Source organism: Cnephaeus nilssonii, assembly GCF_951640355.1.
Source record: "Cnephaeus nilssonii genome assembly, chromosome: 6".
NCBI classification, from domain to species: domain Eukaryota; kingdom Metazoa; phylum Chordata; class Mammalia; order Chiroptera; family Vespertilionidae; genus Cnephaeus; species Cnephaeus nilssonii.
In genome coordinates, this window is record NC_137077.1 from 46,901,184 (window position 1) to 46,923,117 (window position 21,934).

General features: G+C 47.1%; 1 protein-coding gene across 1 annotated transcript; it reads right to left on the reverse strand.

Moving 5' to 3' along the window:
- Window positions 1-669: 669 nt before the first annotated feature.
- DDX23 (DEAD-box helicase 23) lies at window positions 670-18,365 on the reverse strand. Its single transcript, XM_079774052.1, has 17 exons — window positions 18,277-18,365; window positions 12,124-12,332; window positions 11,662-11,766; window positions 10,373-10,466; window positions 10,199-10,264; window positions 9,283-9,421; window positions 8,893-9,026; window positions 8,639-8,751; window positions 6,838-6,981; window positions 6,515-6,740; window positions 6,074-6,219; window positions 5,182-5,359; window positions 4,209-4,451; window positions 3,635-3,786; window positions 3,317-3,425; window positions 2,105-2,279; window positions 670-1,490 (listed from the first exon to the last, which is right to left on the reverse strand). Exons 2-17 carry the CDS (start codon window positions 12,330-12,332, stop codon window positions 1,267-1,269), a joined length of 2,457 nt encoding a protein of 818 aa, XP_079630178.1. The 5' UTR covers window positions 18,277-18,365; the 3' UTR covers window positions 670-1,266.
- Between the last annotated feature and the right edge of the window lie 3,569 nt (window positions 18,366-21,934).

A 21,934-nucleotide genomic window follows, 5' to 3' on the forward strand; every position in this document is an offset into this window, starting at 1 on the left:
GCAGCACAGAAAGGACTTGTTTTGGGAGGTGGGGAAGAGGCTTACTCACAGCCTACACTGTCCCTGCCTCAGACCCCGTAGCTACAAGTTGAACGCCATGTATTTGCCCAACAATTTTAGAGTAAGGAAGAACAGGAGTAAGATGGTACTGAGGGAGGACCCAGGCTCTGCAGCCCTCTTTCTACAACCCCTAACTCATCACTCCTTGAGGCTCCTGGTACCCATCTCCACCCCCTCCCATGAGCAGTGAGCTCAGCAACTGGGGAGCCACAAGCAAAGACTAAAAGCTGGGTGTCAGGCACACAGCATCAGGGGACGAGAGTGGTCCCAATTGTGCCTCACCTGCCAGTTTCACAACTGCTTTCCTTTCTCACCCTGTGGAAAGCTCCCCAGGGGTATCCAGGCCAGGGCTACACGTTCAGTGAGGCTAGAGAAGGGGAGGAAAGATGCATTAGGGCACTGCTGTCATGGCTTTTCCAACACCCTCAGTGCCTCCTGTAGACAGACTATCAGCTGAGATCCTAGGCTCTGCTACAGATGTGATTTTCTTTCATCTCCCAAGTCTGTCTTCTGTGGTACCAGGGAGCCCCTGGGAGATGAAGTTAGCTAGAACTACACACAGCCTTAATATTCATGTATTTATTCTCAGAACATACAAACTCATCTTTTCAGAGAATAGAAAACAGAAATTTTACTCAGTGACTTCAAGATGGACACAGCCGGCTCACCCTGTCCCATATCTAAAAAAATTCCCTGGGTGAGGGATGCCTAGAGTGCACAGCACCCCTTGGCACAGGGGCCGTGCACAGCTCCAAACAAGGCTCTCACCTTGTTTTATCATCCAAAAGGGCAAATGCTATCAAAATGACAGTAAGAGTCCAAGGTTCATAATCCTCGCAGTGCCGGATCCCCTGGGTCATCTAGGGCAACAATGTTGCTGCCGCTTATGCAGTCAAGTCTGTGCCGAAGAAACCCTCCCAGCAGCCTGGGAGGCAATGCCATTGGCTGCCCCGGAACCTGGCAATCCCCAAGTCAGCCAGAGGGGCAGAGCTGGGCCCAAACCTATGGTAATTTGTTCTCCCGGTCTCCTGCAGCAGCTTCCCTCCTTTCGCAGCCCACACTCAGGCCTTCAAACCTGAGGGTCTAGCCACGCAGTCTGAGTTTTTCCTAAGCCCCCATAAGAGTGAGGACCTGGAAAGGGAGATGTGAGGGTCCTGAAGAACAGGCTTCGGAGCCTGCCCTTAAACCGGTGGGAAGAGTGCTGTGTCAGGCAAAGATGGTCTCTTCCCGGCGCTTCTTGGTGAGGATGGTGCCTGGTTTGTGCTGGGCATCTGGGTGGTTGGCTAGCTCTGGGGGGCAGGAAGACACTGGGCTCTCCAGGATGGCTTGCTTCAGCTCATAGAACACAGCAGAGTCCTCTTTGGTGAGGAAGGTGATGGCCACACCACTCTTGCCTGCTCGTCCCGTGCGGCCAATGCGGTGGATATAATCTGGGGAAGGGGGAGAAGAACGTTACTCAGTGTCTGAAGCCTCTACTTATAAAGGCATCGTCCTCCCCACACCTCCACAGGCAGGAATAGAGCTCATACTACCTGAACCTGTAGTACCCACAGTGTTGTCCCCACAACTACTACTGATGGGGTCATCCAACCACACTAAGACTGAGAGGGGCCAAGTTCCATTACCTTCCACTCCCCAAACAGTGTGCTACCCCCAGGTACTGGGACAACACACCCACATGAGAGAGAGAGTAGGAGCTCGCCCTGACCAGTGTGGCTCAGGTGGTTGGGTGTCATTCCATTCACCAAAAGGTTGCTGGTTCCATTCCTGGTCAGGGCACATGCCCGGGTTGTGGGCTCAATCCCAGGTAGGGGGCATGCAGAAGGCATCCAATTGATGTTTCATTCTCAATCAATGTTTCTCCACCCAGTCCCCCTTCCTCTCTACAAATCAATTTTAAAATCTTAAAAAAAGAGGAGCTCTTCTCACTGGGACACGCCATTTGAGAGACAGCTGTGAGAGATGGCAGTAGCACCCCAACTCAAGGGGAACGATACAAGGAGTCTCCCTTTCCCCAGGTTGCAGCCACTTTCCTCACACTTACCTTCAATGTTTTTGGCCATATCATAGTTGACCACCATAGACACATCTTGGATGTCGATACCACGACCTGCCACATCTGTAGCCACCAAAATGTCCTTGGCCCCAGCCTTGAGGTTGGACAGTGCAAATTCTCGCTGCTCCTGGCCTTTTCCACCATGCAATGTACAAGCATTGTACTGTTGGGAGAATGGTGAGGTGAAGAAAGTGCAATGGAATCATGGAAAGATACAGAAGTTAAGAGGGAGCAGGGACAGAGAGGGAGGGTTTCAGAGAGCAGCAGGGTAGAAGGAAAAGGGAAAGGAGGCAGGAGAAAGAATGAGTGCAATTGAAAGAAGGAGAGTACAAGTGAGCTGAAGAATGGGTGGGAGAGAACAGGATGTGGCATGGCAGAGAGCGCCAGGGCAAAGTCAAAGGTAAAATCAGGGGTGAGATATGGAGACAGATTAGAAGTAGTCAGAGAGGATGAGGGTGAAAGATGAGGGTAGAAAGCAGAGACCAAGAAGTTTAAGGAAGTATAAACATTGAGTATCGAGACATTGATCAACATCTCCCTCCTGACCACACTATCCCCTCTCCCAAACATTCATAAACACAACAAACTTTGTTTTGACCCATCCTATTCCACATCCTCAGACCCTGCCAGAATACGTGTCTCAAAACCTCTCCCTAGCTGGGCCAGTGTAGCTCAGTGATTGAGTGCCAACCTATGAACCAGGAGGTCATGGTTCGATTCCCGGTCAGAGTACATGCCCAGGTTGTGGGCTCCATCCCCAGTAGGGGGTGGGCAGGAGGCAGCCAATCAATGATTCTCTCGCATCACTGATGTTTCTCTCCTCCCTTCCTCTCTGAAATCAATAAAAATATATTTAAAAATAAATAAATAAGTAAGGAGACATATGTACTACTATTTGTAATACTTTAAATAATAAAAAATATATATATAACAAAAACACACAAAAATAAACAAACAACTCTCCCTGGCCCAAGCCCGCCTGGAGGGAGACCCAAGGGAGCTCTAGCAGGCACTACTGGAATGGATAGTCACAGTCCTCCTATCTCCATCACACCTCCCTTTTCCCTCTGGCCTGACTTGTTCAATACTGGAGAAGTTCAAAAATGAGTGAAAATTGAGAGCAGGAGCCTAGGAAGGGCCCTCTAATTTCAGAAAGCAACACCACAGAGACTGGACTTTGCCCTCCCCTGCCAGACACACCCCCATCTTCTCCAGGGATTTGGCCAAAACATCACAGCCCTTCTTCTGGTTGACGAAAATGATGATGGGTGGGTCAAAGCCTTGCTCCAAGATTGCCAGCAGCTTTTTCCTGGGGAGAAGAGGAGAAAAATGAGATGCACACGACCTCCTGCTTCAAGTGAAATGCCCAACCCTGATCTACAAACATCAATTCCAGGCTCTTCAATGCCCATGGCATTGAACAAGAAAACAAGGCAGAACAATTGCCCCTCAGCCACCACTCCCACTGAAAAAGGCCCCTTCTCCACCCTGTTTCCCCTGGCTCAGCTGTCCCCATACCTCTTTTCTGACTCTGACATGAGGAAGACCTTCTGTTCCACACGTTCATGGGGCTTGCCTGCAGAGCCAATGTACACCACAGCAGGTCGCCGAAGATAGCTCCGAGCCAGACGCTCCACGGCTGGGGGCATGGTGGCCGTGAACATGACCGTCTAGGAAAACAGGACGCTCAGCCTTGGGCCCAGGAAGATACAATCACATATCCTACCATCACCACAGGCAGTACAGCCCAGGCTGAAGAATCTAATATACCATGGTGTAAACTTTCATAGCCACCACCTTAGGAAATAGTGTCCTTTGCCTTTCCACTTCTTTCCTTAGTACCTGAACTTGGCATCTCATGATGCTGAGAAGGGCTGAGAGCATTGGCTAGCATCTCTAGCGGACAGTACCATGACTGTTTGGAATCATTTTTCCAGGGTTAAGCTAAATGGCTACAACTGTCAGAGGACTGCATCTAGGCAGGCCTCACCATTTTGGAAACATGTACTCTGAGCCCATGTAAGGCAAGAAGGGCCCTAGCGCAGGTTTGCCAACTTGCCCAAATCTCCCCAACCCAGGGAAGCAGCCTTACTTGGCGGTACTTATGTTTTCCTGACTCAAAGTTGGCCAACATCTTCTCAGGGTCCTCAGCCTCATCCGTGTCCGGCTTCTGGTTGGTGACAGGCATGTGCTCCAGGATCTTCTGGACGTCTGGCTCAAAACCCATGTCTATCATCCTATCTGCTTCATCCAGAACAACGTAGGTACAGCGGCTCAGCACCAGATAGCGGTTTTCCAGCACATCAATCAGACGTCCTGGGGTAGCAATCACAATCTAGGGGGTACAGTAGAATCATATGTAGCCCCAGCAGATACACCCTTCTTCTCTCTTCTGTGTACTATCCAACTCACTTGGACAACAGAACTCCAATGCTAAGAAATTTAGACCCCAACCTCTAATTATGTTTGGCAGTGAAGGTTCCTGAGAATTGGCACAAAATTACTTGTTGCTATCTTGCATTTTTTCAAGAATGAATGGGGTCTCTGAATAAAATACAGAGATTAGATAGAGGAGGCAAAATCAGAAGGAATTTTTTTAGAGAGACTAAGAGATATCGTGAAGAGGATTATATAAAATAATACGCTAAGAAGTCTGCAGAAAACTCAATTCCTATATCAGACTTGTTATAAAAAGCTCTCCTTCCCTAGCCTGAAAGGTGGCAACACACAAAGTCAATGACTTGGTCTGGCAGTGATTAAGGGCACAGGATTTGGATATGAATCTCAGCTCTGCCCATTGCCAGCTGTGCAACTTTGGACAAGTTATTAACTGGAGCTTCAGCTGCATCTGTAAAATGGACGCTCCCCTCTGTGCTCTCATATGGTTGTGAGAATTACTGACATGCACAGTACAATCCCTGGAGCATAAGTTCTCAATAACAGTAGTACATCTATATAAACCAGCCCTCTTCTTCATTTGACTGAACGTCTGTGGCAGAAACTAGAAAAAAAACCAAAACAGCCCAGCCCAAATGGTGGGCTGGCTGCTGGCCAGGTGAACAAACCTCACAACCCATGCGCAGCCTGAAGCCCTGGTCTTCTCTGGAGATGCCGCCAATGACAGCCACAGTGCGGATGCCTAGTGGCTTCCCAAACTTGATGGTCTCTTCCTCAATCTGCTGAGCCAACTCACGGGTGGGGGCCAGGATGATAGCATAAGGGCCCTGGTCTGACTCTTCGATCCTGTGGTAAATGGGGCATCCCAATTTCATGAGCTTTGGTTCTCATGCAGCCACAAACAGGAGCAAGACAAAGTCACACTTAAGAGCAGCTATGGAAATGGAGAGGGTGGTGGGAAGAGGATGCAATGATCTCCCTTAAAAATCAGAGACTCCAATATGCATAACCCATGGACACAGACAATAGGGTGGTGAAGGCCTGGAGCAGGGGTGAGCTATAAGGAGTCAATGGGAGAAAAAAGGAGACATATGGAATACTTTCAACAATAAAGATTAAAAAATAAAATAAAATGTTTGAAGATTAAAAAAAGAAATATCAGAGACTCTAGCTCAGCCAGTGTTGCTTAATGGTTGAACATCGACCCATGAACCAGGAGATCATGTTTCGATTCCAAGTCAGGGCACATGTCCGGAGTTGCAGGCTCGATTCCCAGTAGGGAGCATGCAGGAGGCAGCCAATCAATGAGTCTCTCTCATCATTGATGTTTCTATCTCTCCCTCTCCTTTCCTCTCTAAAATCAATAAAAACATTTTTAAAAAGAAAGGAAACCATGGGGGCGGGCTAGAGGGGATTAATGAGGGGGGGGGGACATATGTAATACTTTCAACAATAAAGATTTAAAAAAGGAAAAAAAAGAAAAGAAAACCAAACACTCATTTGCCACTTTCACCATCCCTACCCAGTTAAACCACTCCAACTGTTAACAGATGACCCCACCTGTCAATTTTGGGAAGAGTAGTGATCCAGACCAGCAACGGAATAAGGAAGGCTGCTGTCTTGCCGCTGCCAGTCTCGGCCACACCAATGATGTCACGATTCTGAAGCCCAATGGGAATTGCCTGACGCTGGATAGGTGTTGGTTCCTGCAGTGACCCAGAGAGAGTAATGGGTACAGGCAGAATTATACGACCTGGGCTACTGCTGATAGAGTGGGCACATATGCTAGCACAATGGGAGGACACCAAGCCTGGTTCACAGGAATGGGGACCTGAGAGGAAACACAATCACTGAAGGCCAATAGTTCCACCAGGAAGTAATAGACAGTATCACCTTGGTGCCCACTGGCAGCGAAGGCACCCAACAGTCAAGGCACAAAGTTTGTATCCCCTACAACATAGGAACATGCCAGGTCTTCTGAACCAATTTGTCCCTCCTTACCTTGTAGCCACACTTATCAATGACCTCCAAGATGTGTGGGGGCAGAGAAGAGTCTTTCCATGATCGGATGGGATTAGGGATCTTGCCACCTTTGGTGGTAATGCTGTAGTCCTCACGGAAGATCCGCCAGTCCCTGTCCGTCATCTCATCTAACTTCTTCTGGGACCAATGACGATCATCCCAGCGCTGCTTGGCTTCCTTCTTACGAAGTTTGCGGAGTCTTGCCCTGGAGCAGGATCATGAGGAGTAAGTGGGATCAGTTTCCCCAACTCCTTTCTGTACACTCTGGGCTGTGCCCAACCACCCCAGCCCTGACCACTCACTCCTCCTGCTCCTTTTCTTCCAGTGTCCTCCTCTTCTCCATTAGGTCTCCATAGAAACGTGACTGTTCTCGCTTCTGCTGCTTTAGGTCAATGCCTGCAATGAAGCCTCGCCCCAACAACTGCACCTGGTGCCGTTCTTTGTACCTGGGATTGGGACAGAGAAGGAAGAAAAGGAGCTGTTACAGCAGCAGGAGGGAAGGGCAGACTACCAATACGTACATTCCCCTTCCTAGCCAGGGTCTTTCCTCACCCAGAGCGTTGGGTTGATACTAGTTCACCAATTTCCCCATCCTAGCTTATCTTAATCCTATCTCTACAGTCTCAGTTTCTCTCTAGAACTGCCAGACAACTACGGAATGGGAGAAGTTATTCGTTAATAATACATTTGACAAGGGGCTAATATCTAAAATATATAAAGAACTCAGGCTCTTTGCCATATGAAGATTCATGTACAAATCAAGAATACTATTCTCACTAAACACTAGATACCCTGAATCCTTTTTTTTTTTTAAATATATTTCTTTATTGATTTCAGAGAGGAAGGGAGAGGGAGAGAGAGATAGAAACATCAATGATGAGAGAGAATCATTGATCGGCTGCCTCCTGCACATCCCCTACTGGGGATTGAGCCTGCAACCCAGGCATGTGCCCTTGGCTAGAATCGAACCCAGGACCCTTCAGTTCACAGGCTGATGCTCTATCCACTGAGCCAAACCAGCTAGGGCTAGATACACTGAATCCTTGATGTTAGATTTCTCAGCTTTCAGAATTGCAAGAAATGTTTGTCGTTGAAAAATAAATAAATAAAATATATAAAGAACTCATACAACTTAACACCAAAAAGACAAACAATCTGAGTAAAAATATGGGCTGAGTAGACATTTCTCCAAAGAGAATATACAGATGGCCAATAGACACATGAAAAGATGCTCAACATCACTAATCATCAGGGAATGCAAATCAAAACCACAATATCATCTCACATTTGTCAGAATGCCTATTATAAAAAAATAACAAGTATTGGGGAGAATGTAGACAAAAGGGAACCCTTGTACACTGTTGGTGGGATTGCAAATTCATGTAGCCACTATGGAAAACAGTATGGCAGTCCTCAATTAAAAATAAAACTAACATATGACCCAGCAATTCTACTTCTGAGTATTTATCCAAAGACATCCAAAACACTAACTGGAAAAGATACATGCACCCCTATATTCACGGCAGCATTATTTACAACAGCCAATATATGGAATCAATCTAAGTTTCCATCAATAGACAATTGGACAAAGAAAATGTGGTACACATATACAATTGAATATTACTCAGCCATAAAAAAGAATAAAATCTTACCATCTGCAAAACATGGATGGACCTAGAGGGTATTGTGTTAAGTGAAATAAGTCAGACAGAGAAAGACAACTACCATATGATTTCACTTTATGTGGAATCTAAAAAACAAAATAAATACACCAACAAAACAGAAACAGACTCATAATACAGAGAACTGATGGGACAGATGGAAGGGGGTTTGGGAACATGAGTGAAAAAGGTGAAAGAACTAAGAAGTACAAATTGGCAGTTACAGAATAGTCATGGGATGTAAAGTAGCGCATAGAAAATATAGTCAATACTATTGTAATAACTATGTATGGTCTCAGGTGGGTACTAGACTTATGGGGGGATCACTGTGAAAGTTACATAAATGTCCAACCACTATGCCATATACCTGAAACTAACAGAATATTGAATGTCAACTGTAATTAAAAATAAAAAGATCTAGTTTAGGCCTGAAGCCACTCACAGTGGGTTGTAGTCGATAGATGTGTCCTCAGATGCATCCCACTCAAAGACAAACTTGCGGTCATTGAGATGCCTCGTTCGGCGCCGCTTCTTAATGCCACCCAGGTAACGCTCCTGCCCACAGACAAAACACAGAGCCCATCAAGCTTCAGGCCCAAAGCTCGCAGGCAGAGATCAGAATGGCTAAATAATTAAAGCTCATTTGTGTGTGGGGAGCGGGGGGGGGGGGTGTGAAAACAGAACCAAGGCCTGCACCTTAATGGCATGGAGTTCCTTGCTCTTATCCTTCTCCTCCCGGATCTTCTGCCGCCCTTCCTCATCCTCATTTCCGTTGGTCTCCCGTTCCATCCTCTCCCTGCGTTCCCGTCGTTCTCGTTCCTGAGGGTCTTCTGCAGACCAAAGAAAGCAAAGCTGCAGAAGAGCTCAGTGGAAATAAAAAAAGAACATGGCAGGACCCAGACAATGGACACCAAATGAGAAAAAAGGGAGATTTATGAGACAAGGGAAATGGGAGATGTAATAGATTTTCTTATAAACTTCCGCATACTTTCCTCTTCCAAACTACAGAACAAGTTTCTAGCTCTTCCTACCCCATCCCACCCGTTTCTATCCCATCCAGGGGCTACAGGGGGTAGGAAAACGAACCCAGCATTTTCCTGCCCAAGTCTTGAAACTGTTTCCTTTTCTTCCTCTCTTCTTCAAGCATCTTCTGCCGCTCTTCCACCTCCTGCTGCCGTCGCTTCAGGGCTTCAGCCTCTCGTTCTGCTTTGGACAGGAACTTGGGCTACAAAATAGATTGGAACTGTAAACAAAGGATCTAGAACACCACTGATGTTTGGGAGATGGCAGAGAGCTCAAAAATATTTGCTCAGGCATTAAACCTGTTAAGAAAAACACAAACAGGCTTAGGATCCTGTTATGGGCTGAATTTTGTCCCCTCATGATGCATATATGGAAACTATAACCCCCAGTACCTCAAACTGTGTCTGTATTTGGAGATAGGGCCTTTAAAGAGGCACTGAAGGTAAAACGAGGCCTTTAGGGTAAGTCCTAATTCAATCTGACTAGTGTACTTATAAGAAAAAAAAATTTGCCCCAGCTGGTGTGGCTCAGTTGGTGGAGCATCACTCCATGCACCAGGAGGTCACTGGTTCGATTCCCAGTCAGGGCACATGCCCAGGCTGTGGGCTCAATCCCCAGTAGAGTGTGTGTAGAAGGCAGCCGATTGATGTTTCTCTCTCATTGATGTTTCTGTCTCTCTCCCCCTCTCCCTTCCTCTCTGAAATCAATAAAAATCTATTTTAAAAATATGTATTTTTAAAAAATTTGGACACACATACACCAGGAATACGCGTGCACAGAGGGAAGAACATGTGAAGACGAAGACATTTATCCACAAACCAAGGAGAGAGGCTTCAGAAGAAACAGCCCTGCTGCCACCTGATTTCAGACAACCAGCCTCCAGAACGGTGAGCAAATACATTTGTTGTTTAAGTCACCCAGGCTGTGGTGGTTTCCTATGGCAGCCCCAGCCAACTAATACAGACCCTCAAGTGCTTACCTTAGCCTCAGCTTCCTCCTCAGCCTTTTTCTTGGCCAGAAGTTCCTCTAGGGATAATGGCTGGGCCTGAAGATAAAACACAGGACTTCAGTCCATAAAGGCTCTATCCCTTTGAAGATCACAAAATTGGGCTTGAATTCCAGAGGAAAATGAGAAACCCTTCCTCTTGCTTGCCTTAGGCTTCTTATCCCCATGTTCATCCTCGTCATCCTTCTTAGAGTCTCTGTCTTTCCGAGATTTAAAATCTTTTCCTCGTCCAGGAGATAAACTTTAAGAAAAAAGAACAGAAAAGGTCTATTGCTGTCTTACCCCAGCCCCTGAATGAGGTTCAGGCTGACCCCAAAAAGAAGATGGAAGTTTTCCCATGACTCAGCGAGACTGGCCCATGGTCACACACAGGAACGGACACTTCCTTTGCAGGCATGGTCACTCCGCCTGCTCTGAAACATAATGATGGCCCTGTCTTGGTCCCAATCTACCTGAATCTCCTTTTCTGAAACTAATTTCTTCTGGCAAGTGGGTCTTCACTTCAAAATATTTCCAAATATTTTGACGTCAAAAATATTTTATCCAAATAGCAGTTGCACATTGAAGGGAAAAAATCCTGCTTTATAATACACAGTGAATTTAGTTACACAGCCACCCATATACACCCCTCCAAGACACTGCTATATATGTCCCCTCCTCATTTTCCTTACTATCAGTCACAGCAATCCTTTCCCCACATCTGCTATAAGTTTAATCTTCAAGAGGTCTCAAACAACGTTGTTGTAAGAATTCTGTCCTTTGCCCTGAATTCTAAGTAATATTGGAGGCCAAATAAAAACTCTGCATAAAAAGTTTCCAGAAGAAAGCTATCAAGATACTAGGGCATTAAGCTATTCCCAAAAACACATGCTGTATATCCTGGGTAGAAAACTGAATGGTTCAGTGGAGCTAAAGGAATGCTTTGTAGGCTGGGAACCTTTTCAAACTCATTTCTAAATTCTAAGAACAAGCTGACCCTCAAGAGTTGTGACTTCACTAACTGTTATATGTTCTAAAGACACGTGCCTTCTAAAAAAGACCGCTCTGCCCAGCCGGCGTGTCTCAGTGGTTGAACATCGACCTATGAACTAGGAGATCATGGTTCAATTCCCAGTCAGGACACATACCGGGTTGTGGGCTTGATCCCCAGTGTGGGGCATGAAGGAGGCAGCCAATCAATGATTCTCTCTCATCACTGGTGTTTCTCTCTCTCTCTCTCTCTCTCTCTCTCTCTCTCTCTCCCCCCCCCTCCCTCCCTCCCTCTTCCTTCTTCTCTGAAATCAATAAAAATATATTTTCAAATAAAAAATAAAAATAAAAAAGGCAGCTCTGCAGTAACTGCCAATAGGACCCACTAAGGAAAATTTACAAGCTCAGATGCAGAGAGAAGGAGATGGGAGCATTCCCCTAAAGCGCCCTCTCATTCCCTCAGGTACCTGGATCGTTTCCGGTCCTTGTCCCGTCTGTGCCCATCCTTATCCCGATCTCGGTCCTTCTTATTCCGATCCCGCTCCTTATCCCGTTCTCGGTGCCGTCGTTCTCTGAAGACAACAAATTTAAGAAATCACTGGATATTTCCAGAGTATCGGGCTTCACTGCAGCCCAAAGAAGGTCCATGATCTTTTCTCCCCAGTAAAATTTTACAAATTGAGAAATCCGTTTCTCGGGGAAGTTATGAGGGGTTCTAAGACCTTATAGCTCAGAGTTGCACTGCTAAGCATTAATGGCAATGACAGAACATGGACTATACGAACAGATGAGCTACCTCTGGACCTTTTGTGCTAATGAGTCTCTAGGTACAGATACCTCCTAACCTGGAGGTATCAGAGGAACCAGGAATGAAGAAGACTGAAGTGTATTCTCCCTTTCCACATAGCAGACATACAAAGTTACCCTACCTTTCCGTAGACTTGGACCGGGAACGGGAGCGAGACCGGCTGCCCCCTCGACGCCTATCCCTTGACCGATGCCGCTTTCTATCTTTAGAAGGGGAAGATTTCCGGTCCCGGTCTCTATCCCGTTCTCTGTCAGGTGACCGAGATCGCTTCCTTTCCTCCTTGGAAGGTGACACATCACGGTCCTTCTTGTCAGCCAACTCTCCTGCCATCTGTCAAGAGTAAGAGGAGTACTTGTTATGTTCTGGGTACTGCTCTAAGCTGTTTATATATAAGTACTTAATCTCAAAAGAACCCTATGAGGTAGATATATTAGTATGCCTACTTTATAGATGAGGAAACTGAAGCTCAGGTGTATAAAGTAACTGCCTAAGGACACACAGGTGGTAAATGGCAGAGTTCCAGGCAGTGTGGCTCCAGAGGCCCACTTTTACTCATTATACTATTAGAGGCCCGGTGCACGAAATTCATGCATGGGGGTGGGGAGTGTCCCTCTGCCCAGCCTGCACCCTCTCCAATCTGGGACCCCTCGGGATCGGGCCTAAACCAGCAGTCGGACATCCCTCTCACAATCCGGGACTGCTGGCTCCTAACCACTCTGGCTACCAGCCTGATAGCCCCCTAACTGCTCCCCTGCCAGCCTGATTGACGCCCAACTGCTCCCCTGCCAGCATGATCGTCCCCAACTGCCCTCCCCTGCCGGCCCGATCGCCTCCAACTGCCCTCCCCTGCCGGCCCAATTGCCCCCAACTGCCTTCCCCTGTGGGGCTGAGGGGACTGGGGGACTCCGGCTGGATGAGGCGGGGCTGAGGGGACTGTGGGACTGAGGCTGGATGAGGCAGGGCTAAGGAGACTGGGGGACTCCAGCTGGATGAGGCGGGGCTGAGGGGACTGGGGGACTGAGGCTGGATGAGGCGGGGCTAAGGAGACTGGGGGACTCCAGCTGGATGAGGCGGGGCTGAGGGGACTGGGGGACTGAGGCTGGATGAGGCGGGGCTGAGGGGACCGGGGGACTGAGGCTGGATGAGGCGGGGCTGAGGGGACTAGGGGACTCCAGATGGATGAGGCAGGGCTAAGGAGACCGGGGGACTGAGGCTGGATGAGGCGGGGCTGAGGAGACTGGGGGACTGAGGCTGGATGAGGCAGGGCTGAGGGGACTGGGGGACTCTGGCTGGGTGAGGTGCGCAGGGCCTGCCGCTCCCCGGCGGGGCTGAGGGGACTGAGCGTCACCATCTTGTGGCTGTGGGCGCTGCCATCTTGTGAGGACGTGGCAGCCAACTAGCATATTCCCTCTTTATTGGCTGTGGGCGCCTCCATCTTTGTGAGGGCATGGCGGTCGATTAGCATATTCCCTTTTATTATATAAGATACTAGTGGCCCGGTGCACAAAATTCGTGCACGGGGGCAGGGAGGGAATAAAGAGGGAATATGCTAGTTGACTGCCACGCCCTCACAAGATGGCGGTGCCCACAGCCACAAGATGGTAGCGCCCAGTCCCCTCAGCCCCGCCGGGTAGCGGCAGGCCCTGCGCACCTCACCCAGCCAGAGTCCCCCAGTCCCCTCAGCCCCGCCTCATCCAGCCTCAGTCCCCCAGTTCCCTCAGCCCAGCCTGCACCCTCTCCAATCAGGGATCCCTTAAGGCATGTTCGACTGCAATCTGGGACCGCTGGCTCCTAACCGCTCACCTGCCTGCCTGCCTGATTGCCCCTAACCCCTCTGCCTGCCTGCCTGCCTGATTTCCCCTAACCTCTCTGCCTGCCTGCCTGATCGCCCCTAACTGCCCTCCCCTGACAGCCTGATCTCGCCCCCAACTGCTCTCTCCCTGCTGGCCTGATCTCGCCCCCAACTGCCTCTGCCTGCCTGATCGCCCCTAACTGCCCTCCCTTGCCAGCCTGATCTCTCCCCCAACTGTCCTCCCCTGCCGGCCTGATCACCCCTAACGGCCTCTGCCTTGGCCCCCACCACCATTGCTTTGTCCGGAAGGAAGTTGGATGTCCGAAAGATGGCCGGTCGACCCAGTTTAATTAGCATATTACCCTTTTAGTAGTATAGATAGATCATATCGGATAGGATTGCTTAAATGGGGGGAAAAGTCTTTTTCATCAGGAGGAGATGCTCTTGGCAGACAAAAATACATAATCCCTATATCTGGACTGATAGCCAGCCATATGCACTATACTGCCAAACTGGTCATTAAAAAATTGAACCGCTTTCTTACACCTTACACCAAACAGCTGTTGCCCTTAAAAACCCTCCTCAGTCTCCATCTTAGGTTCTGCCTTCGCAGTTCACCCAGATTTTGTTTTGATTGGTCGATTTCTATGCCAGTCAGCATCAAAAGCTCCGCCTCCGAGGCAGCCATTGGCTCCTCACACTTCACTCAGATTTGGTTCTGATTGGTCGGTTTTTATGCCAGTCAGCATCAAAAGCTCCGCCTCCAAGGCAGCCACTGGCTCCTTGCACTTCACCCAGATTTGGTTCTGAATGGTCGGTTTCTATGCCAGTCAGCGTCAAAAGCTCCGCCTCCTAGGCAGCCATTGGCTCCTCACACTTCACCCAGATTTGGTTCTGATTGGTCAGTTTCTATGTCAGTCAGCGTCTCCGGGCCTATCAACGGACCTGATCAGAGAGGTGGGGCTGATCAGCAGCCCCAGCGGAGGCCCGAGAGAAAGAGAGGTGCTGCTGCTGGCCAGGCCCCGAGAGAAAGAGAGAGACAAGGGCTGATCGACAGCTGCTACGGAGGCTACCAATCAGACCCCGCTTCTCTCTCCAGGTCTCTCTTTGGGCCTGATCCACAGCCCCCTCGGCAGTCAGTGCTGGGTCGTGGCGCCCAGCACTGACTTCCGGTTGGTCAAGCCTTCGGTCGTTTTGGATGTTACGGACCCTGGGTTTTTATATATTAGGATTGCCTTTCTGTGGTTAGTTTTTGTATATATTCATTTTTTAAAGTATATAACTAATATACCTTATTTTTAAATTTAGACTGCAAGAGTATTAAAAGAGATGTTAGTGAATGAATAGTGTACTACTACCTCTAGAAACACCCTGTATTGCTTATCTTAGGAGTCTACTAGGCCTGCTAGCCCACCAAAATCAGTCAACACACAAACATCTAAGGGGATATGTTCTCTTGAGCTCATAAAAAAAAGCTCAAAAGGGGGGAGGGCCGTTTAACTTTGAGATTTGGCATTATAGTCACCATTTCAAGGAAAAACTAAATTTAACTGGAGAAACAGAAAGGTACTTCTAGTTATACAATGGGAAAAGCTTGAAGGGTACATAGGACCTCCATGAACTTTTTTTTTTTTTTTTTGCAACTTCCTACAAACTTATAATTATTTCAGAAAAAAAGAAGAAAGGTAGATACCAAAAACTACAGGTCGTAGACATTCTGACTGGCATTCTCTACTCAGATTTTCAGTCTTGATCATTACCCAGCCCCATGAATGGTCTGCGCAGGAATTAAGTCCCGTTTCCTTTTGCCTGGGAAACTGAGCACTGCCACACTGTCAACTGTCTTTCAGACTACAAAATCTACTTCACTTCACCTGCCAAAACAACAGCAAGTCTGAATCTGCCTCTACCCCATCACCATCATCATCATCATCACCACCCCCACAACCATCACCATCCCTAACTGGGGATAAATTTCTCAGAACTTATTTTAGCCCCAAATGGTTCAGCTAGAATATCAGTCCCCTAAGCTTTAGTTTACAACCCCCTTTTCCCACGTCATACCCTGCCATATATATTTAAAAAGGGAGAACTTATAAAGAAAAATGAACAAGTAGCACTTTCAAAAGGTGGAGAAACATCCCATTTTATCTCACGACTGCCTGAGAAATGACTGAATGTTCTATATCAGCACATCAAATTACAATGATGTCTCTACCACATACAGCCCTAAGAAAACACCCCAAAAGAAAGGCTATTTTCTCTAGAAAGCATCCTAGACATCATTAATTCTTTCAATAAATATTAATTGAGCACCTGATAGGTGCCAGAAACTGTTCTGTGTACCAGAGATATACCTATAAACAAAACGAAGTCTCAGATCTCTAACACTTAAATTCCAGTAAAGCAGACAACAGTTAAGTAGTAAGATAAGTTCAAATAGTAACAAGAACTAATGAAGAGAATAAAACAGATATAATGGGGAGAGGTATGAACAAGAGACAAGAAAGTGCAGGAAAGAATTTTTTACATGCACTGTAAGCTGAGGTTTGAATGATGGGAAAGAGAGCCTACAAAAAAAACAGGTAAAAGAACTTACTGGGTAAAAGCAATTATTAAGGGACTGGGCAGGAATTAGCTTAGCGTGTTTGCCAATTAAAAGCAGACTTGTGTGAGTCTGGCCAGTGTGGCTCAGTGGCTGCGTACTGACCTATGTACTAGGAGGCTGTGGTTCGATTCCTAGTCAGGGCACATGCCTAGATTTCAGGCTCCATCCCCAGTGGGGGGTGTGCAGGAGGCAGCCAATCAATGATTCTCTCTCATCATTGTTTCTCTCTCTCCCTCTCCCTCTCCCTTCCTCTCTAGAATCAATAAAAATATATATATATTTTAAAAAGAGTGGAAACAGAACCATTGAGAATGCTATTATAGTAGTCTAGACCAGAGATGACAGTGGCTTGTTCTAGGAAAGTGGCAATGAAGGTGAAAAGAAGTAGACAGCTTCAGGACATACTTTGGAGGCAGAGCTGACAGGACTGAGTAATAATGAAGGGAGAAAGGGGAAAGGGACACAACCACAGCTCCTAAATTTATGGTTTGGGCAGCCTAGTGGTTCGTGGTGCCATTAGTGACTGGGAAAGACTGGGGGAGAGGAAGTGAGGAGATTTATTCTAAAATGAATAACGTTTCATTTTAGCCATGTCAGTAAGAAAACCAAATGGAGATTGCAGGAAGGCAGTTGAAAATGCAATTCTGGAATTCAGAACAGAGACCGTGAAGACAAAAATTTAAGTCATTGATACATAGATAGTTTTTAAAGCCATGGGACACTAAGTTATACTACTTAAGTAGGCAGCATGGGTAAAGAAGAAAACAAACAAGAAGAGAATGCAGGGCTGAGTTCTGGAACACTCTAACATTTGGAGGAAAAGCTGGGAAAAAGCTAATGTCACTAAGAAAGGAGTGGAGGAAGGTAAAGTAAAAGGAGGAAACGAGGGACTTCCATGATCTGGAAATCACAGAAGCCAAAGCACGTTTCAAGAAGGGAGTAGTTAGCTTTGTCAAGTGGAGTAAGACTAGGAGGTAAAGGAGTGGTGACTCTTGAATTTCGAAAAATGGAGGTGGTTGGTAACCTTGACAAGAGCTATTTCGATGGCACTGGGGTAGAAGCCTCAGTGGAGTGAGTTTAGAAGAGAATGAGAAGTGAGAAGACAGTCAACATAGGCAGCTTTTATTATAAGTTCTACTTATTTATCGCGGGCACACCCTAGCCATTGCTTTCAGCAGCCTTCCTTACAAATCTCCAGATCTTTGAGTTCCTCAGTTCTTGTAGGGCAGGGGCACATTCTTTCTGTTGTTGCTGTTGAAGTTTTTGTCAAACATCCACTATATGCAAGGCACTGTGCGAGTGCTGTGAGAGTTACAAAACGAAATCGGGAAGTTTGTTCTGTAGAACAATACAGGTTATGAGACACATACCAAGACGAAGGCTCAGATGAAGTATCTATTGCATGAGTTCAAAGAAGTTTCCTTTCATTTGTAACATCTGCAGAGGAAGTGGCTTTTAGCATTTAAGTATAGGTAGAATTTAAAGATGTGTAATTGAGGGTGCGGAAAATAAGTCATTCCGGGAAAAAGAAATAATATAGAAGGCGCAGAGGCGGGAAAGCATGACGGGTTCTGGGAGAAAAGCCAGAGTCCTAGTTTGGCTGGAGCAAGGGCTACTCAAAACAAGAAGGAATAAGGTCAGACTGGGGGCATCACAGATGCTGTGCCACGGGACCTGGCCTGCGCTCCCCAGAACCAACACTACCCTCTGGGGCCCGAGCCCCTTCGCTCTTGCCGGCTAGAGCTTTCCGGGCTCCTGCCCTTTCTCTGAGGCGTTCTTCCCCGCCTGGTCCCGGAGGCAGTGGCCACCGCCGTGCCTCCACTCGCACCCTCTGTGCAAGCTCGTGGGAACCGCCACCATCGCCCGGGACTCACCACTCTGACTCTGAACCGCCCAACGCGGCCTCAACGTCGCCGAGCAGTCGCCATCTTTCCCTTTTCCGGGTCGCCGAGATGCACCCCACGACCGCGCGGCAAGCTGGGAAGGCGAGTTCCTAATACTGGGCTGCACTTGCCCACGAGAGCCCCAGAACTACCAATCCCAGAATGCACGGCGTCAGCGTCAACCCCGGGGCGCGGAGTCTGCTGGGCAATGTAGTTCGCCAAACATCTGATTTGGCCAGCGGAAGAGTTTTCCGTGGGTAGGCTTCCCGCAAAAGGCTCTATCCCAGCGCCGACTTCTTGGAATATGCTGGTCTTACTAGAAACTGCAGTCAACGACTACCTTGGCTTGTGGCTTACTTCCCTTTGCGGGAAGCGTTTTTACAAAAAAAAAATCTGTGAGATAGATTATTAGTCCCACTTTATAGGTGGATAAATAAAAGTTAGGTTACAGGTGTAGCTGAGTATTTCACAATGAAGGTGGAACTGTTCATTGTTTGGGACTATCCCAGGTTTAGGAGAACTTTTTAGCAATCCACGATAATAACTCCTTTATTGTGACAACGCAAAAGGAGGCCACACAACAGATTCCAAAGTTCTGGGCAGTGGCACCTGTTTTCTCAACACCCCAGATAGGACCCTGGCTTCTTTCTTCTTCATATTCCACCCCCTCTCCCACTTCAGTCCTCCACTGAGTCCCTCCCCGGCCCCTAAACTGTATGTTCACTTTGTTCTTCTTTGATCTTATCATTCACAGTTCCTTGCAACTTCTAGAATGGGCTTAAATAGATACCAGGAAGTATCTAATGCCTCCTTCCTTCCCATTTTCCCATCATCAGCTTTTTAAAAATCCTCACCCGAGGATATATTTATTGATTTTAGAGAGAGAGGAAACCGGAGAGGGAGAGAGAGAAAGAAACATAGAAACATAATGTGTACCCTGACCAGGGACTGAACCTGCAACATTTTGGTGTACAAGATGACACATCAACCAAGCCACCCAGCCAGGCAGCTTTTTTGTTTCAATTCCACATAGCTGTAGGGGCTGGCTTTTCTCTCTGAATATATGTTCAGTTCTCCTCAAGCAGAGCCTCGGGATAGACGCAAATACTTCTAAAGCCCTGAGCATCATGCACAATGGCCCAAGTTCTCCTGGGAGAGGTACCCTTCTGCTCTGAGTTCTGCCGCCATTGATCTGCCACTTTTACCCCCAAGACAGAACTGAAGGGAAAGTAGCCTATCTTTTATGTGCAATTCTCCCAGTGGACACTGGAGGGCTCTCCACTCACAGAATGCAAACCCAACTAACCATCAGATCAAAGCTGTAGATGAATCTTTAACAGCTGCAGCTATTATTTACTGAAAATCTAAGTGTCCAACTCTGTGCTGGACATTTAACTTACCTTACTTCTTTTCCTCAGTTCTAATAACAGTATGGGATGGATATTACTTCCATTTTACTGATAAGATTGTGGCCCAGAAAAATTAATTATGCCTTCAAAGGCCACATAGTTAAAAGAATGGAGCCAGGATTCAACTTCAGAATCTATGTTCCTTTCCTATTTCCAGATTACCATTCCTCATCTTTAAAAATGGGTAGCCCTAGCCGGTTTGGCTCAGTGGATTGAGCGTCGGGCCTGTGGACTGAAGGGTCCCAGATTCAATTCCAATCCAGGGCACATGCCAGGGTTGTGAGCTTGATCCCCAATAGGGGGTGTGCAGAAGGTAGCCTATCAATGATTCTCTCTCATCATTGATGTTTCTATCTCTCTTCCCCTCTCCTTTCCTCTCTTAAATCAATAAAAATATACATATTTTTAAATGGATAAATTAAAACCCAGAAAAGTGATGAAGTTTGTCCAAGTTCATAATAGTTCCAGTAGTTCTACCACATCTCTCTCATGAATGAGACATATAAAACATTGAGCTTAAAAGATACTTATTTGATCCCTGGCTTGTGTTGTTCAGTGGTTAGAGGGTCCGCCCTCACACCCAAGGGTCTCGGGTTTGATTTCTGGTCAAGGGCACATACCTGGGTTGCAGGTTTGATCCCTGGCCCCAGTTGGGGTATGTGTGGGAGGCAGCCAGTCGATGCACATAGCTGTTTCTTTCTCCCCCTCCCTCCCTCCATTTCACTCTCTCTATAAATCAATGGAAACAATATCCTTGGGTGAGGATCAACAATAACAAAAAAGATACTTGTTTGTTTTAACCTGTTAGTTCTTTCACAAGCATGCATCTTTGGAGATGGAGACAAAGAGACTATGTTCTAGTGAGAACCACAGGTAGAGTCTCCTTTTTAGGTACAACATGGCTAGTAGTAATGGGCCAATGGGATTACAGTTAGCATTGAGACTTGGTTTGAACCTTGCTTCCTCTACATACAAGAGTATAATCTCGTGCAAGTTCTGTGGCACCTCTGGCTTTTCTGTTTCCTTATTTATAAAATAGAGATAATGATATGACTTGCCTCAGGGTAGGACTTGCCTCAGAGGAGTGAGAAGTGCATGTTCTGGAGCCAGGTTACCTGGATTTGCATCCAGCTTCTACCACTTTCTGGCTGTGTGACCTCGGGCACATTGACTAATCTCTCTGAACCTGTTTCCTTGTCTGTAAAATGAAGTAGATGGTACTCCATAGGAATAAATAATATATAAGGAACTCAAAAGCATCTCTGACCCACAGTAAACATTTAACTAATGTTAGCTATTATCATCTGTAAGGTTAAATGTGATGTTGGTAAAGCTATCAGCACAGTGCTGAGCACACTCAATACCTAGTAGCTCTCTCTTTCCAACACACTATGAAACTTGGAAAAAAATAACCATAAGTCACTGAAGAGAAGGGAAGCTAAGGCCCCTGAGCTGCCCTCAACAGGCAATCGAATTGGAAGGTCAAGAAGGCAGAAGACATCATTTCTCTTTGAACTCGGATGAGACCAGAACTCCTGCGGGTTGGGATCTCAGCCGCCTGGATCCCTGGGCTTCACCAAACCTGTGGCTCTTTCTACACTCTCTGGGGCAATGGTTCTCAACCGGGAGTGAGTTTGCCCCAGGGGACACTTAGCAATATCTGGAAGCATTTCTGGTGGTAGACAACGGGGGAGGGGGACTGCTACTGATATCTAACAGGTAGAGGCCAGGGATGCTAAACCTCCTCCAATGCACAGGGCAACCCTCACAGCAATACCTCTTCTAGTCTAAAATGTCTTTAGTTCCAAGGTTGAGAAACCCTGCCCTCGGGCTAAGATCGTCAGTGGCTTAGTAGGACTGGATGGGGTTGGGGGTGAGGAGGGGTGGGAGTGGAGGGAGGAGATCCTTATTGGAAGTGCCAGGGACCAGTGGAGGCAGCTCTGCAGCCCACAGAAAGGGCCCCAGGCAGCTTTTTCCTCATTATCCATGATCAAAGGAAACAGAAAGAAACTAAGAAAACAGAGCCAACTTCTTTATACGTGTTATATTTTTCATTAATAAATAGGTTTTCTTCTTTAAACACAGAACATATAACAGATTGAAACACTCCCCCCTCCCCCCATTCCAAAGACAAGAGTCTATAAAACAAATGCCAGCTGTACTGCCCTAGGGGCAGAAAAAGTCTGGTGACCCCCACCCAGCCCTGCCCCCTGCAGCACCACCACCCCCACACTGCAAGA